Here is an 18,813-nt window from a genome sequence, read left to right on the forward strand (position 1 = left end):
GCTGGGTGGAAACATATATATTTGTCCAAGGGTGGTAGATTAACTCTCATCAAAAGCACTTTATCTAACCTCCTTACCTACTTTCTATCCCTATTTCCGCTAACTGTAAGTGTGGCCTCTTGTATTGAGAAAACTTTTTGCAACTTTCTTGAGGTGTTATAAGTTGCCAAATGGCATTCTAGGGGTTGCCACGTGGCACCTAAATTTTTTTTCTAAGTCTAGGGGTCCTAATTGTGATAAGTTCATCTTTCTCTTGATCTAAAAGGATCTCAAACAAAAGTTTGAATTTTTCTAGGATCCCATCTCTCTTTTACTGTTACGAGCTTAACTCAAAGGTTTTTCTTGGTTCTCACAGTAGACCCATGATTTTGATGGTTTAAACATTGGGACAGATTTTACATAGAGAGATCATGAGCAATTTGGGTGACATATCGTATAGGCTTGAACATGGACGGATGCATTAAGGATAGGGTCATATAAACTCAAATGACTAAGTGTTAATAGCATTCATAGTCATGCTCAGACGGGATTAGGTTTGAAGATCTTAGAGGGCATAGGTATGAATTGTGTTGGAGGATGATGGACTAAAATGATCGAAGTGATCTAGCAAAAGTTAAGGACCAATGGAATGTTTAGGAACTCAATAGGCGTTTGGGTGTCCAACTAAGAGATGATATATAGGATTATAAATTGACATGATTACATATTTATTGAATAAGTGATTACTGACGCGCTAATTGATGTCCAGAGTTGCTAGGTAAGTAATATGATCACGCCCTTTATTGTCACGCATATTTTCTAAATCATGTAAGTAATATGGTCATGCCCTTCAGTATCACACATTTTTTCTAAATTATGTAAGTATCATGATCATCCCTTACACATATGTACAGTGAATGACACGTCTTTTATAAAAGTATTATGTATATACGACGCTTCATTGGAAGCCCCTCTTTACATGCCCAAGTCGTGATAAATTTATAAATGCCATGATTTTATGCATAAGTTTCATGTTAGTTTGTATGACATACTTCACGATATTTTATGAAAAGTCATGATTTTACGTGGTTTCCATGCATTATAATATATTATGAGAAATTATGATTTTATTGAGAAGTCACGCATCAAGATATTTGATGAAAAGTCATGATTTATGTGAGGAGTCATGCATCAAAATATCTATGAAAAGTTATTATTGTATGTGAGGAATTTTGTATCAAGATATTTTATAAAAAATCACGATTGGATACAAGGAATCATGCATGACAACGTTTAATGAAAGGTTATGATTTCATGTAAAACCCATGATATGACAAGATATAATAAGATAGTATATGACAAGAAAGTATGCATGTATGTTTATGATGAGGTATGATAGTCAAGATACATAATGGCCTATGTTATGATAGTGAAGCATGAGGTTAAGGGGACAATTCCTTCTGTCGTGTATCCCCGATTAATGCAGCCTCAGATGCTTCAATTCTACTCTATCTATAAAAAGGGCGGAATACACATTGGCTTGAAACAGTTCCCATATTGCATTGCTAGGATGGACACAATGGTAGTGCACTCGGTGTTGCTGCCTATGTATGAATTTTCAACCTGCAGCCATAGGTGAAATCGGAATTTTCAAGACTCACTAACCCTAACTCCTAGAGGTCAACAGTGGGTACCAACCAATAAGGAATGTGAAAGACAAGTTGAGGCAGTTTGCACAATTCATATTCATGGTTATTTATGTATTTATGAGTATGCATGTTTTTCGATGAAACCCTATGCTTATCTTATTTTTACTGCGTGATGTATTTCTTATTGAGTATTGACTCATTTTTTTATATGTTTAAATTTTTTAACCACCCCAGGTTATGGTAAATGTAAGAATGATGCTGCAGGACGGGACTTGACTTGGGGAGATGAAATAGAGGCATAGGGAGTTTATGAGATATTTAGTTTTATGTTTTTTTTTTATAAGTAGATATTTAGTTTTATGTTTTCAGTAATGAAGTTTATTTTGTTAAGCACACGAGACTTGAATGATTATCAATATGTGCTTTCGCAGACTCTCTTTTTAAATTTTAATGAAGTATGTTTTATTTTAAATTATAGAACCATTTATACTGTGCTTTTATGTAAATGATTTTTAAAGGCTACTGGCATTCTGGCTTCCCTAGATTTAAAAAAAAAAATGATGTTTTTCTTAAACCTAGGGGGACAGGGTGTTACAAAGTAAAACCCTTGTTTCCTAAAATAGAATCCCTAGGTTTCGGGTGTAACAAGAAATAACTTCTGAGTTTTGCAACGATACCTGGAAGTGAACTTTTAGTCATATTTATCCTCCGGTGGGATCAGTTGTTTTGGACCCTATGATGAATTGTTAAGGGCTTGTGCTGTGATGAATTTACTTGGCCAGCGCAAGGTAGATAACGCGTCCTCCTTAGGCCTAGCCAACAAGATAGTAGCTGCCACATTGGTTGGGTGAGACACTCAAACACCATGCTTCGACTCTTCATGCCACTTATCAATTTATCACAAAAAGGTTATTGTCAAATCGGTTGTTCAATTTGCAAGCTTTTCGAAGTGAAAGTGACAATCGCAAGTTGTAGAAGTTTAGTGAACTTGATAAGAAGTTTGGTATAATCCTCATGTAATCTTGAACCAAATTGATCATCAACGGCTTTGGTGAACTCATTCTAAGTCAAGGCATCTTAACTTTTCTTTAGCCATTGATACCATTATGCCTTCTTTGTCAAATTAAAGGAGGCTATCAGAACCTTTTGTATATCGGGATCAGATTAAATTGAAAGAATTGCTTGGCTTGATGGACCTATCCATTTGGCTCTTCACCATAAAAAAAGCTCGGGAATCTTAATCACATAACCGACTGTTGGATCCATATTATTGAATCTATGTCGGTTTTGAATGCTTCCCAGCAATTACAAGGGATGTAATTGCCAAGTTTTTTTCCAAACTCTACCAAGGACCCTTTCCTTGAATGGTCTTGTATGTTGAGCAGTCCACACTCATGGTCAAGGGCTGCCATTATGTTTTATACGTAGGCTACAACTGTTATTGTCCCTGTATTATTCAGTTGTTTACATTGTCACCTCCGTCCCAGCCAGAATTTTGTCCACATGCTTATGGCTAGTTTCCTTTAAGCCTCTAATCACGTTCTCCATTTTTGTGGTTGTTAATTTGTCTTTCCACAATGGATTAGAATGGCTTTGATACCACCAATTGTTATGGTATTGCATCTAAATATGATTTTACCACATAATGTCCTATGAAAATCTACATCTACTTTTAATTAAGTTCAACGAAATTCAAAATAATTAGGAGTGTTACAATCTCCATGATAAATTGGATGCAAGAAACTCCTAAATTATTGACTTGCGAATAAAGAATAGATAAGCAGGGCTAGTTGGGTAAGAGCGATATGGAATCAGTATCATGTCACATCATTTGTAAATTAGATGGCTCGACTTGGATATTTGGTCATGTCTTGGGTATAATGTTGATGGTGCTAATTACAACAAGATAATCTTATTGCACATCTACAGATTTAACAGGACATTGATGGGATGATTAAAAAATGATATACCTCTATGCTGAATTGAAGAATAAATCTGGAAAGGTTGAAATGGTAGAGTAGAATATTCTTATTAACTATCCCAACCATGTTTATTAATATTATTGTAGCTTTCGATGTACTGGTATGAGAAATCTTCCAACTATGGAATTGCATTTTTCATGATTTTACTTAAACTATGGAACAAATTTTCTTACAATAACTAGCTGTTTTTATTCCAGGATTAAACTACATTTACCCATGTGACTTTGTTCCATTTACAAGAAGACCTCTATTTTTGGTTATTGATAGTGACAACAGTGAAGCATTCAAGGCAAGTCTCATACTCCTAGTTTTTGGGCTTGTGAGTTTTACATGTATATTGCTAAAGTGAACTAATAGTTGTCTGTTGCTAGTTTTACATTATTGATATGAAGTGTGTGGATGCAATTTAGGTTGCCCTGTTGAGGTGCTTCCAATGAGGTTTTCTCTTTAACAACACATTTCTTTATTATTCTTTTATTGATGATATTTGGTCTATTTGGGTAGTTCTGGTATACAGTTGGATGTACTTGGTGGTGGAACACTGAGTTTTGACATGTGGGTTTTTTGTATTTGAAATTGGCCATTGGATATTTTGCTATTGATGATACTTTTGCTGGATTTGAGTGGTGGGTAAATCTGTGCCTTTAACTTGCTTTTATTTTGGTTGGATTTGGTTTAGCTTCTGAACTTATTTATCTGTTCATGTATATTGGTTGGCCCCATTTGGATATAAGCTGGGTTTGCACTTAAAGAGAGTCGTGCAGGTAGTAGTGTTTGGTGGTTCAACAGAGATAGTGACATTTCAAAGGTTACATGTACACTACACTACGGGTGTGTGTTGGTTTTTGATCTGTCTGGTCTTGTTCATTGGAGGAAGTTGTGAGTAGGTTTTAGCTTGCTTGTGTATTGGGATGGGGAAGGGCAAGGGTGATTTTTTGGCATTACACCAGTTTTGAAACTCGAGACTACATTGCTTGGGAGGATGAAGTTCAAGCCTTTTATAATGATTTCAAGGGGCTCCATTTGTACACTTACTAGACCTTTTGGAGTATGAGCTCATATGTGACTTGGGCCACTGACAGTGGAAGGAATTCACAGAGAGAACGCTCTGGAGTCTAATGTAAACCATTTTATAAACAATAGAAGGATACATCTTGTTTCTTGTTCTCTGTAATTGAAGAATTTATTAATCTTTGTGAAATGAAATTTGTGATCTCTAAACTTAAGCATTTAACATAGAAGCGAATATAGTTGATGTGTGTAATTACTTTAAAAAACATTTGTTTAGATCCTGATTGATACGGGAATATCCTATTCCCTTCTTTCAGTTATGATTTATGAAAACTAATAAAAATCTCAATCATCTCAATCCTTCCTTGAACAAATCTTTATCCCCACCCTACTAAATTATTTAATCAAATAAGAATTTGATTTTTATTTTTCTCCATATCTATCTAATTGTTTGAAACCAGTAAAGGACAAAAGAGTGCGCTTTGTGCACTTTTGTTAATGTGCTTCGCTTTTGGTGAGGAAAGCACTATGCGCTTAAATGTGCTTTTACCAACATTGCTCCCTCAAAGTCGACAATCATAATTGAAGATACCATCGTCATTATTGCATGGCTCCTGTGTGGTAGGCTCTACTGTTGTTTTAGTTGCTGTGATTGAAGTTGATTCTTGCGCTGTTGTTTGTTATAGGGTTTTGTCTGACGAATGTGGTGGACAGGCTTCCCTGTCATACTATTTGTGGTGTGCTGTCATTTTGATTCTTGGTAATTACAAAATCATGCATGTTGTGTGTGCCATTGCAATTTTTTATGCTGCCATTGAGTGCGTGGAAGTAAATCTATGCTGCTATTGTTGTGGAAAACCCTAATCTCATAGTTGTATCATAAACAAAGAGGCTTCTTTCTTAACTTATATAAAATGGATGTCTGACATCATAGTGGAAGTTGGGATTTTGTTCCATTACCCTTTGGGAAGCAAATGGGTGATTGCAATTGGGTTTAAGCAATATAATATTATATATACTGTTCTTAAGGTTATGTAGACAAACCTATGGTATTGATTATGAGGACACCTTTTCTCCATTTATTGATATATCCTCCGTACGGATATTAATTTCAGTTATAGAATTAAAGGTTTTTGTTTTGATGAAGGATGGAGTGTTGGATCCTGGTAGCCTTCCTCCCTGTCAAGCAACCTTCGACGATGCTCCAGCTGGTGGATACGACGGAGGTAGTGTCAATGTTGGCAGAACCAAAAAAATTTCCCATTGAAGCGCATCGTTGAGTGTTGGGTCTTAGGCCCAACAAGGATAGACAAGGCTGGCGGACAGCAGGGGAGAGCCCTTTCTTGAGCTTTAGTTGATAGCTTCTTCGGCGAAGGGTTTTCAGCCCTGGATGTAGCCCGTGTGTTATTTTCAGAGGTTGGGAGTGACAAGGGAGAGAATCTAGGGCCATCACGGATGTTAGTCCCCACACTTGACTCCTCTGAGTGGGATGGTTGACCTATTTGTGCTGAGGAAGAAATGGGGGTGTCGACACAGTCACAGTGGACACCCAGGGACGAGATTGACATTGTGGGGGAGCCCATACCCCTAAACTGTTTGTTGCCAAGTCAGTCTAGCGTCTCTGATTGGGTGTTACATAAGGTAAAAGAAATCCAGCATTGTATGGGAATTGAATGTGAGGGTTTTGAGGAATAATTCATGGCCTTGCTTACAGCCATTGAAGTTGGACATGTTCGGCTAAAGAAATCAGGTTCTAAAAAAACAGAGGGAGCTAAAGAGGTTCACATGGCCTCTCAACTATGAGGGTAGCTCAAGCTCATGCAAGAAAGACCCAAAGGGAGGGCACTAGCACCATCTTTATGAAGCTTAAAAGCATTTATTGGAATATTTGAGGGCTTAACGAGGCAAATAAGTGCATTCGGGTAAAAAACTTGCTTTGTGAATGGAAGACGGACATTGTGTGCTTATAGGAAACTAAGCTAAAATTATTGCAAGGAGAATCGTGCGAAGTTTATGGAGCTGTACATATGTGGATTGGGGCTTATCTTGCTTTCGATGGGGCTTCAGGTGGTGTCTTGGTAATGTGGGATAGAAGGGTGGTGGAGAAAATGGAGGAATTAATTGGGGAGTATATAGTGGCATGTTCCTTTAAGAGTGTGGTATTTAGGAGCTGCATTTGGACAGCAGTAGAAGACTTTTATGGGAATAAATTGCTGGAGTACATAGTTGGTGGGATTTACCATGGTGCATAGGAGGTGACTTTAATGTTATAAGGTTTCCAAGTGAATGTTCAGGAGAACTGATTGGCTGATGATTTTCTTGAGCCTGCTTTGCCTTATCCTTGTTGATGATTTTCTGCAAATCCTCAAATAGCTTTAGCACTTCACATATGAACTAATTGGCTGCCTCTAGCCTATCTTTGAAGGATGGCTTTGCCGAGAGCTCAGGGCTATTCGAGGCCTCCTAAACTATTGCGGGATCCTACTTCTTGCGTTTCCCTATGGTCGGTTCCTTGTCTTGTTACAACTTCTACCATTTCGGATGGGGATTTATAGTAGAAACTACTATGGTAAGATTTCGGGAAATCTTAGTAAGTTAACAAATAACATACAAGCAAATAATATCAGCATATAAAGGCAAACCATGAAAATGAATGCATGGACATGTACTTGACCTAAAAAACATTGTACATTTCAGAAATCAGTAACAGTGAAATCTTGTAACAGAAAATCATGCTTGACTTTTCAGAAAAACACTTTTCTTTTGTTCATTTTACACATTTCTTACTAAGATATTGTCCTTGTAACATATGGGTGGACACCTCAGGCGTCCCTACGCACCGTGGGCTCCTTGCTAGTTACCACATCACTTCCGGCCCACTTGACCGGTGGTGACTACATCAGAGTTCTTATTATTATGCGGCAGTTCGTATTTCGCCTCACCACATCCATCTTATGGCACCCACTAGCATTAGGTGCTACCTCGCTCTGATGTCCTTTAGAAACTGCCAACTGTGCTTCGTCGACCCAGGGGTTACCATTTCCAATTTATGCATAGTAGATAGAAGAGTTCCACTAAGACATTCTCTTGTCCTAGTATTTGGGGTTGTGACAAAACATGAAGGTTGAGTTTAGATAGACAGTTTAGATGAGATGAGATGAGATGTTTTGAATAGTAGTTGAATAAAATATTGTTAGATGTAATTTTTTAGCATTATTTTTATTTTGAGATTTGAAAAAGTTGAATTGTTTATTATATTTTGTATGGAAATTTGAAAAAGTTGTAATGATGAGATGAGATGAGATAAGTAGGTTTGTTAATCCAAACCCAGCCAATGACATACTCTTTTGAGAAACGATTGACAACCCGAAATGCAATTGACATGAACTTGGGGTGTAGGCGCCGGCCCCTAAAAGAAGTCCTTATATACTTCTCAATTTCCCACACACTCTCTCTCCTATAATCATTTCTGACATTGGAAACTCAAGAGTCTATGGGCATGGCATGCCCTTCCTCTCTTGGCCGAAATTTCCCACTTTCCCTCGTGATCATTGTTTTTCTTTGGAAAACCAAAAGATTCTATATAATGCATGACAAGTGGCATGTTCTTGCCCTAATTTCAAAACCCTAAAAGTCCCTTTGCATCCTCCTTTTGTGTCTAGGTTCAATGAACCTTCGGGGCATGTATGTCTTTTTACAAAAACCCTAAACCAAAACCTAGGGTTAGGTGTGTGCATGCTTGCCATGTGGCAAGTGGCGTGTGTGCCCATAGCCGACCCTCTCTCTTCCTCTCTTCTTACAAAGATTCTTTTAGAACTTTGGGGAGTGCGTGTGCCCTTTCCCCATGCAACCCTTCATTCTCTTCCCTTTCTTTGGCTTCTTCTAAAAGCCTTCATGCGTGGTTGCCATGTGGCAACTTTGTGCTAACCAAGAGTACAAAATAGCATTGCTTCTCCCAAGTAGGCACCACCACGTCCTAGACCCTAGTTAGGGTTTTCCCTAATTCCCTTTTTGCCCCCCTCAATGGTTGATTACCACTTAGCCCCTTTTGGACCTCTATTGGACTTGGACGCCTATGCTATCAGGTCCAAGTGTTTCCTTCATGGTTCTAGCATCTTCTTGGCTTGTCAAAACATTGGGCCAACTCTAACTACGCTAAAATAAATAAATAAATAATAAAAAAAATCCAGGTTGCCTCATCCTCTCCTCTTAAGAAAAGATTTGTCTTCAAAATCGGCATTGCAACTATTAACTGTGAAAAATTCCCTAAAAGAATAAGGGTGTCAATCTTACTAGAAACTTATCTCTCTTACTGGTAACTGTGGAATCCTCAGATGATGCTGGGAATGGTACTTCATCCTCCTTCTCTGTTAATGAGTTTTGTGACGTGTAGAATATTGTGTCCAAATCGTAGTCGTAATACATATTCACCCTCATCTCATTCAGCTTATGTTCTATTGCAACCTCACTATCTTCTATGGGTTGAGCTTCCTCACAGAGGCGAATGCGATAAGTAGAGGTCCGCCGACTGTGCTTCATCGACCCAATGGAATGTCCTAACCACATGGCTTATACTTCAAAAGGATTAGTCAATGATACAATTGGAGTCTCATTGGAACCTTATAAAGAGTAAGAACATCTCATTCTCAAGTAATGCGGGATCTCATACATCACCTACCTTTATACTTATAATGCGGGGTATCCCAAACTGGCCCCCTTACATTCCCAACATCCTCATTGGGCCAGTCTGTCATGGGTAGCACGGCTCAAGTCCCACATTTCTGGTTGATATAGGCTCTGATACAAATGCCCCAATGAAAGGCCCAACTTGCATGACCTATACTCTAAAAGGACTAGTTAATGATACAATTTGAGCCCCATTGAAACCTTATAAAGAGCAAGAACTTCTCATTCTCAAGCAATCTGAGATCTCATACACCACTTACCCTTATCCTTATCATATAGGATATCACAATCTCTTTCCCCCCCTCTCAAATTCCCGACCTCCTCGTCGGGCCAGTCCATCGTAGGTGGCATGTCTCAAATTCCACATTTCTGGTTGAGATATGCTCTGATATCATTTGTAACGCCCCAATGGAAAGTCCAAACCACATGGCATATCCTCCAAAAGGATTAGTCAATGATATAATTAGAGCCCTATTGAAACTTTATAAAGAGCATGAACTTCTCCTTCATAAGCAATGTGAGATTCCCTTAAACCACCTACTATTATCCTTATCATATAGGGTATCATAACGGAGCAGTTCCACTAGGACATTCTCCCGTCCTAGCATTTTGGGTTGTGATAAAACATGAAATGACGTACTCTTTTGAGAAACGATGCACAACCCGCAATGCATATGACATGAACTTTGAGACTTTTCTTCTTTTATGAAAGACCCGATCATGCATGGTCATGCACAATTTCATGCAACACCTTTAAACATATCACATTTATGGCTTGAAAACATTGGAACACACAATATACTTGACATAAAACAACGTTCGGTGCCTAGCATGATAAGCAACATCATTCGGATCTTGGCAAACTAGTTAAGGCCAAGTATCACACTATCCATAGACAACAAATACAAGCATGGCAAACTAGTTAAGGCCGAGTATCACAATATCTCTAAACATCACATACAAGAATGGCAATGACATGAGAACTCGCATATAGAACATTTGATATTCAACAATTCCATAACCCAATTTGTTTGATAACATGCAAAGTTTACCCAATACATACGAACATTATCCAAAGGTAGGTTAAGAGCTAACTTACAAAATCGGACGTAAAGAACACGATCAAGCAAGCTGAAAAAATTTGTTCAACTTATTAGAAATAAGGAAATCATAAACCCTAATCAGACGTGTGTGTGATGCGTGTTGCCGTGTGTGTTGATCATCACTCTCATGGCCGAAACCTTATAGAGAAAGGAAACCCTAGTTTGGACTAAATGGTGGCCGAAAGTCTCTCTTGTTCACTCATGCTTTGCTAATGGCGGGTTGGTTTTCCTCTCAAGGAAAACCCTTTTTTCCATGGTTTGACAACAATCCAAACGAAACCTTAAACACTCTAATCTTCTTCAAATTTCGAGATAAGAGTGGGATCTTCCTTCCGAAGCGAATCCTTGTGAACATGTGTGCTTTGAATAAATGAACATAGTAGAGACTTAGTGGTTGTTACTGTGCAGATTTCCTTCTAACGTGGGCTTCTTGCTTCTCTTCTCCATCGTGTGTTTGGATCAATGGAGATGGTATGGGTGTGGGTAATGTTTGGTTGGAGAGAAAGTGAAAGAAAAATGACTTGTTCTTCCCCTATGGTGGACGTGCTTGAGAGAGAAGGGAGGTGAGGAGCTTTATTGAAAAATCACAAAATGACCTTTCGGTGACTTCTTTGGGCGGTGTAGGGCGCCGGTCCCTATAAGAAGTCCTTATATACTTCTCAATTTCCCACACACTCTCTCTCTCCTATCATCATTTCTGACATTGGAAACTCAATAGTCTATGTGCATGGGCGTCATATGGCATGCCCTTCCTCTCTTGGCTGAAACTTCCCATTTTCCCTCACGATCATTGCTTTTTCATCATGCATGACAAGTGGAGTGTTCTTGCCCTAATTCCAAAACCCTAAAAGTCCCTTTGCATCCTCCTTTTGTGTCTGGGTTCAATGAACCTTTGGGGCATGTATGCCTTTTTACAAAAACCCTAAACCAAAACCTAGGGTTAGACGTGTGCATGCTTGTCATGTGGCAAGTGGTGTGTGTGTGTGTGTGTGTTTGTGCCCATAGCTGACCCTCTCTCTTCCTCTCTTTTTACAAAGATTATTCTAAAACCTTGGGGAGTGCATGTGCCCCTTCCCCATGCAACCTCTTCCTCATAATTTCTTTCTTCTGGAAAATCCCCAACCTTAGTGCATGCATGAGACATGGCAAAGTGATGGTTGGTTTCCCTTGGATAGGTGTGAAGCCCTTGGCCGAATCCCTAAGGTCTCTTGGAGACTTGTGCTTGAGGCCCTTGGTATCCCCCATGTTCCTCTTCCCCTTCTTCCACTTTCATGTCTAGGTTCATTGTATCTTAGAGGTGGACTTGCATGTGAGCCATGTGGCATGTGGGTGGTTGAGTGGGGCTTGTGCCCTATGTGTGCCTAACCCTTCATTCTATTCCCTTTCTTTGGCTTCTTCTAGAAGCCTTCATGCATGGTTGCCAAGTGGCAACTTTGTGCTAACCAAGAGTGCCCCTTCCCTAGGTTTCAAATGATGAGATTTATAGTGAAAGCATAAAATAGCCTTCCTTCTCCCAAGTAGGTGCCACCATGCCCTAAACCCTAGTCAAGGTTTTGCCTAATTCCCTTTTTGCCCCTTAATGACCGATTACCTCTTAGCCCCTTTGGGCCTCTATTGGGCTTGGACGCCCATGCTGTCAGGTCCAAGTGTTTCCTTCATGGTTCTAGCATCTTCTTGGCTTGTCAAAACATTGGGCCAACTCTAACTAAGCTAAAATTAAATAAAAGTAAATAAAAAAAAAAGTGAGGATTTTTGCAAAAATTCAGGTCGTCACATCCTCCCCTAAGAAAAGATTTCGTCCTCGAAATCGGCATCACAACCATTAACTGTGAAAAATTCACTAAAAGAATAAGGGTGTCAATCTTACTCAAAATTTACCTCTTACTGGTATCTGTGGAATCCTGAATGATGAAGGGAATGACACTTCATCCTCCTCCTCTATTATCGAGTCCTGTGACATGTAGAATGTTGTGTCCAAATCGTAGTCGTAATACAAAATCATCCTCATCTTGTTTAGCTTATGTTCTATTGCAAGCTCACTATCTTCTACGGGCTGATCTTCCTCATGGAGGCGATTACGATCGGTAGAGGTATCCGAGGTCTGGAACGTTTGCCCCCACTCTTGTTTGTCATTGTTATGGAGGCCCTTAGCAGAAATGATATTAGTCTTGGTTAATAGTGGCTTTATCAATGGATTCTTGGTTGGTGACCCCAATAGGGGTTCTCTGAACATTTGTTACTTGTTTGCAGATGATACACTTATATTTTGGAGTGGTTTGGGAGATAAATTCAAATTCCATGTAGTCAAGTGGGATAAGGTAAGCTCTCCATTCTCTTTTGATGGGTTGTGAATTAGAAATCTGAGGATTTTCAATAGAGCTTTACTTGGGAAATGGTTGTGACGATATAATACGGAACCAAAAGCCTTATAGAAGTTTGTGATTTAAGCACTAGTAGGGCTGTACACCGATGGGTTCGGTGTCGGTTTCGGTGCAAAACCAAGACACCACCGACGTCTGTTATGGGTAGGTTGAACCGGCCGAAACCGATGGTTTGGGGATAAAAAACTGATCATATCGGTCTCGATGTGCGTCGGCGCGGTCTTCGGTCCACCGTCGGCGTTTTCTGTGAAGGAGGAGGAACTGTCTCGCCGTCACTGTCATGGAAGAAGAAGAGAGTTGCAGAGGGTAGGAGGAAGAAGATGACGCAGGGAAGAAGAAGAGGGGCCTGGGGGGGGGTTATTAATTCATCTTAAAACGGCGCCGTTTGGCTTTTAAGCCAAACGGTGCCGTTCTATTTTAATTTTTTTTTAACTTTCAAGCTTTAAAACGGCGCCGTTTCACTTATAAGTGAAACGGCGCCGTTTTATATACATATATTAAAAATATATATAAATAGACCGGATCGGCCGGTTCAGCGGTTTTCCAGGGGTTCAAACCGACGCCGAACCGCCGATATCGGTTTTCCTTCAATTTCTCTCGACCGCCGACCGGTTCTTTGCCGGTTCCGGCCGGTTCCGTGCTCCGGTGGTCGGTCTGATCTGTTCACGGTCGGTTCCGGCGGTTCCTGTACAGCCCTAAGCACTAGGGAGGTACATGGGGTATATGGAGTGGCCATGTGGAAGAAGCACATTAGACAAGGGTGGGTATTTTTGCTCGGCACACTAGACTGGTGTTGGGAGATGGTTCTAGAATAAAGTTTTGAAGAGACCTGTGGTGTGGAGATAACGCTCTAAAGCGCTTCAGTGGCTAATTGTATGGAGATATTTGGTAACCTTGTCTAGTGGAATGTGAATTTCACTAGGGCGGCCCAAGATTGAGAGGTTGGTAGCTTTGAGGAGTTCTTTAGCCTTATATACTTCATGAAACCGAGAACTCAAGGAGCTGACATGTTATGGTGGGTATCTGCAGGTAAAGGTGCATTCTCGATTCATTCTTTTTATAAGGCCCCGTTTGGATTGAGAGTTGAGATGAAATAAGTTGAGATGGTTTTAGATGAGTTGAATAAAATATTGTTAGAATATTATTTTTTAATCTCATTATTGTTTGCGATTTGAAAAAGTTGAATTGTTTATTATATTTTGTATGAGAATTTGAAAAAATTGTAATGATGAGATAAGATGAGTTGAGGTCACTTCTCAATCCAAACGGGGCCTTAGTCACTCATACAACCGCAAAATAATCAATTTCCACGGAGAAAGATTTGGCGAAATAAGGTGCCTCCCAAAGCGGCTTTTTTTGCTTGGGCAACATCACTTGGTAAGATTTTGATGATGGATAACTTACGGAAACGTAGGGTGATAATAGTGGATTGGTGTTGTATATGCAAGAAAAGTGGTGAGACTGTAGATCATCTTTTGCTGCATTGTGAGGTTGCTACAATGTTATGGGATGAAGTGTTCAGCAGATTAGAGCTAGCTTGGCCAGCTGGACAAATTTACAAGGTATTCCACAAACAATTCCTCTTTGGAACGGAAATTCCTATGCTGTGGGTTTAACGGCAACCAATAATGTTTTGACACATCAGACTCCCTCATAGTAAACTCCTGCACTGCTTCACAGCATATCAAAAGCAAAACTCCCTCCTCACCCGTGTATGTGTTTTCCTCCTGTGAATAGAGACCCTTCGACACCTTCGCACTTTGCACCCACCCCGCTGCCGCACTCCGTACAACTGTCACACCGACGGAGGAGCTCCAGACAACACTGGTGCAAAATCCGATTTTGGTTGGCATAAGACAAACTTGCAAAATCCGAATCTCTTTGATTGTTGTCAACTTCAGAATGAATATCCGGAAACAGAGTTCCATTTGCCAAATTGGTCAATGAGTTAGATGGACAAGTGATTCTGGTTTTTGAACCACATGTTACCCAAGATGGAACTTTTCTGATTACAATCAACTTGAGGCTGAGAATGCGAATGCAAATTCGGAATTAGAGGTCTATTTGCTGCCATGATCAAGCTTCTGTTCGGATTCCTGTTTGCAGAGGTAATGAAAGCTGCAGAATAGCCGCATTCTGCATCAGCAGCAGTTTTGCGAATAAATTTTGCTGCTAACAGACAAATAGCAGAGGCTTCTGAAAGCCCTTCTTTACAGTTAACCCATTTGCCTGAACCAACCCTGCCAAAACACCCAAACACATTTCCCCCTCATACAACCTTCACCAAACATTGGCATTCATCAAGATTAAAGAAGGAAAACAACCCAAAAAAAACATCTTTTTTTTTTTTTTTCTGTTATAAATGTTGGAAAACCATTTCCCAGATATTTCTCAACAGGGAAAGCCAGCTTTATCTTTTACTCAAGGGAAAGCATTGAAGGAAGCATGAGAAACTTAAGGAAACAAAATCAAAATAGTAGCAACTATCTTGCATTTGAGAGATAAAAAAGCGAGAAGTGAATTGGCCAATTTAATTCGTTTTAAATGGCTTAGTTTGTGGGGCAAAAAATTGACGAATTCTATAGGGAGTCTTTTCGCTATGTGGAAGGAGTGTAACAACTTTAATGGTAAGGAAAAAAAAAAACATTGAGCTCACAGATCTGGTGGTGAGTTAGATCACCGGAGTGGGGAAAGTCAATGCTGGAAGATATCCAGTCAGTCTCCAGGGTTAAACCAGGAGAGAGAAATTGTAGAGAGGAAAAGGGCAGGAGAGAGAGGGAGGGGGTTTCGGTGGATGGTATACGAAGCTTGGACGGAGAGAGAGAGGGAGGCAGGGTGGGAGGACAGAAGTGAGGGACGGAATTGTTTTTCTTCCTCTGTAGTGCGGTCCACCATTGAGAGGATGTGGGGTCTACGTGGTAGGCCACCATTGGATGCTGTTGTTTGGAGTAAATTGGATGCACCTGTGGGAAGATATTTTCTTCCACAAATCACAGCCATGTGGAAAATGGTTCCAATCTATATCCTGTGGTGCCTATGGAAGGAGATGACCGGATATTTGAAGACAAGGAGCGCTCATTAGAAGAACATAGATTCCTTTTTGTCGGCACTATATTTCTGTGGGCCACAGCTGTAGATGTTAGTGGCCTTGATTTTCATGAATTTCTTGTTTCCATTTCTTCTTCCTAAATAGGTGTTACCTCTTGTATACATCTTGTGTATTTGGACTATGCCTATTCTTATCAATATAACTGTTTACTTATGAAAAAAAAATAATCAGTTGTCACTAATTGTGGCTGGCCTTTGCTTCAGTTGAATTTTAAAAAATACATTCTTTAACGCTGACTTGTACGATGAATTCAACAAGGAGTAACCAGTTGGGTTATTGCTCCATGGAAGCATCGCAATTGCGTTCGCAAGTTAGAGAAGTCTTTGTTTGGCCTGAAATAATCATCGAGAAGATGGTTTGGGAAATTTTCTTAAGTAGTTGGAGTTCTGTCTTTATCTCAGATAGATCAGTTGGTATTCTATTTGTATACAGTTGCACGTTACATTTTCCTTCTAATATACAAGTGTGATGGTATTATTTTTTCTGGAATGACTTTGGAGGTATGGCCAGGATGTGAAAAGATTTTGTAGCGTTGATTCAGGCCACAAGCAGGCAACTGAATTTTCATGTTATGTAGTTGTTAGGTCTAAGAAGGGTATTAATTTATCTAGAAAAAAACTTGATTTTATTGGCAAACATTGGTTTGTTGGGTGCTCTATTCATTGATATTCCAATGGATCTAAAGGGAAAATTCTCGAAAGCTGTTAGAAGAGTTATTTGGGGATCTTGGTAGATATCATGATGTTGCCAAAGTCAATCCCCTAGATTTATTGGGAACAGTGATCATCGGCAGGTGGCAAGTGGGCAATTATAGTCAATGACTGATGATGATACTTGAGATATGAAGTTCAAGACATTAAAAGATGATTTATATGCTTTTCCTTAAAAATTAATCATTTTGGTGGTTCATTATACGCTAGCAATGTTCATGTTGTATACTTAGAATCTCTAATACACCTTCAACTAATTGGTAGAGCTATATGAAATGTAACCATCGTGGTTATAATTATGTGCAGGCTATAGTTGGAGCAGAAAAAGGAGAGCCAGTTGCTATGCTTCTATCTCCAAGCTCTTCATCTCCTATTGCTGCCGCTGATTCATCTCGTCACCCAAGTGGAAGCCTATTCACAATTTTTCTCACTGCTCCATTGCAGGCTTTTGGTCTGCTGCTTGGTCTTTCTGGTTCTGACATCGAGATGGTCAGTAATGTCAACTTTCTGCCGTTATGTTTGGCACTTTTTATTTTTTCTGTTTTTTTATTTTTATTTTTAACTTTTTAAAGAAAGAAATGTTTCAGGAGACCTTTAACAAGGCTGAGAAACTGCTTTCCTTATCGTTAAGTGACTGGGGATTGACTTTGGTAAGGTCAGACACCCTAAATCCAGTTTGGGCGCAGACGCTAAGTGATCCATTCCTAAGACGACTTCTCATAAGGTGTGTTCATTCTTTCATAATGTTTGTTTGCAATTTTTATTTATTTATTTCTTTTTATCTTTTCTGTGAATGCACAAAATAGAAAGCGTCATGACCCTTGTACTGTTTCTCTCTCTCTCTCTCTCCCCTTTATTGGGGTGCTAGATTTTCTAAGACTTCCCCTATTTCAACTGACGCAAACCCTGCACTTTTCAAAATGGAAAATTTCTAGTAACTATTGTCTGAATGAGGAATTAATACTATTCAGTTGCAGAGTGATTTCTGGCTTACCCAAGTATGTATTATTAGAACTTACTAGATACTATATGCTTTTGGGTTATTAAAATGCTGGGCAAGAATATTTGAAAGAATGAGCTCTAGAAATCAGATATTAAACCAAGTTCATTTTTCATATTTTATTGTTTTCATTTATGGAAAACCTAAAATAAGAAAAATTTGAAGTTTATTGATTCATCAATATATTTGATGACTTGAATGATGAGTTTCTTTTTGTTACGAATGTTTGCATTCTCGCCACTCATAATGTACTCATAATGCATGAAAATATGTATAAGCTTATAATGTTGAGAAGAATTTCTAAAAAGAACAATGCTTTTGTCGTTTCTTTTCTTTCCTTTCCCTTCGTTCTGTTGCCCCTTTTTCTGTCTCTCGGTGTTTTTCAACTGCTTTTATACATAAAATTGGTTACAAACCTATGGGTTTCGTGCAGATTCCTCTTTTGTCAGGCAGTGCTAATGCTGTATGCTCCAACCTTCAATAAGAAGGAATTCCATCCTACGTGTATGCCTCCTCTTCCTTCGTCTGTTCTGCCAACAGCCACCAATTCTCAAATAGCAGTAATGCAGATAGCAAACATCTTTGGTGCTGTGAACAGTTTTATCTTCTCAGAAGGGGTGAAGCTTCCTGAAAATAGACATGGTGATGATATGGATGTGATTTCAAGTTATTGAAACCACGTCTCTCGGGCAGAATGAGCTTGGATATGTAAAAATATGTATTTATTTTGTTGGGTTTCAAATGTTTTTACAAAAATGTTTGTTGTACCTTGGGTTTCTGGGTCTCCGCGATATACTTGCTCAAATACTAAGTGTCTGGGTTGTAAATTTGGCGATTTGTGTAAAACTGGGAGATGTTTATATATTCCGAAACTTCGAACAGAATTTAAAAGAAAAAATTAAATGCTTCAGGATATAAGCAATTTTGTCACTTTAAGTGAGACTATAGATGATCAAAATGGTAGTAGTGCAGATAGTAAACTTTAACATGACTGCATCTTAGAAGTCCGTATCCAAATCTGCAATTTAATTCCAGTGATATGGAGGTGTCGAATTCCAGTCTGTATCCTACAATGATAGTCGGTCGTCATAGGAGACGGCGGCTCAGGTTGTTTCATCGGTTATCAAAAGAAATTTTGAAGTCATCCAAGTTTTCTGATTGGAGAAAGAATAAATCTGAAAAAATAAACAACATTTAGTAAAT

At 39.1% G+C, this 18,813-nt stretch overlaps 1 protein-coding gene across 1 annotated transcript in view; it reads left to right on the forward strand.

Moving 5' to 3' along the window:
• LOC109021230 (protein SCAI homolog) overlaps nt 1-18,540 on the forward strand; it is a 57,272-nt gene extending 38,732 nt beyond the window's left edge. Inside the window, exons 7-10 of the mRNA XM_019003829.2 lie at nt 3,808-3,899; nt 16,917-17,099; nt 17,198-17,334; nt 18,044-18,540. Coding sequence (XP_018859374.1) covers nt 3,808-3,899; nt 16,917-17,099; nt 17,198-17,334; nt 18,044-18,284 — 653 coding nt within the window. The 3' untranslated portion in view covers nt 18,285-18,540. The remainder of the gene's footprint in view (nt 1-3,807; nt 3,900-16,916; nt 17,100-17,197; nt 17,335-18,043) is intronic.
• Nucleotides 18,541-18,813: the final 273 nt, after the last annotated feature.

The sequence above is a fragment of the Juglans regia genome, chromosome 12 (assembly GCF_001411555.2).
Source record: "Juglans regia cultivar Chandler chromosome 12, Walnut 2.0, whole genome shotgun sequence".
NCBI classification, from domain to species: Eukaryota; Viridiplantae; Streptophyta; class Magnoliopsida; order Fagales; family Juglandaceae; genus Juglans; species Juglans regia.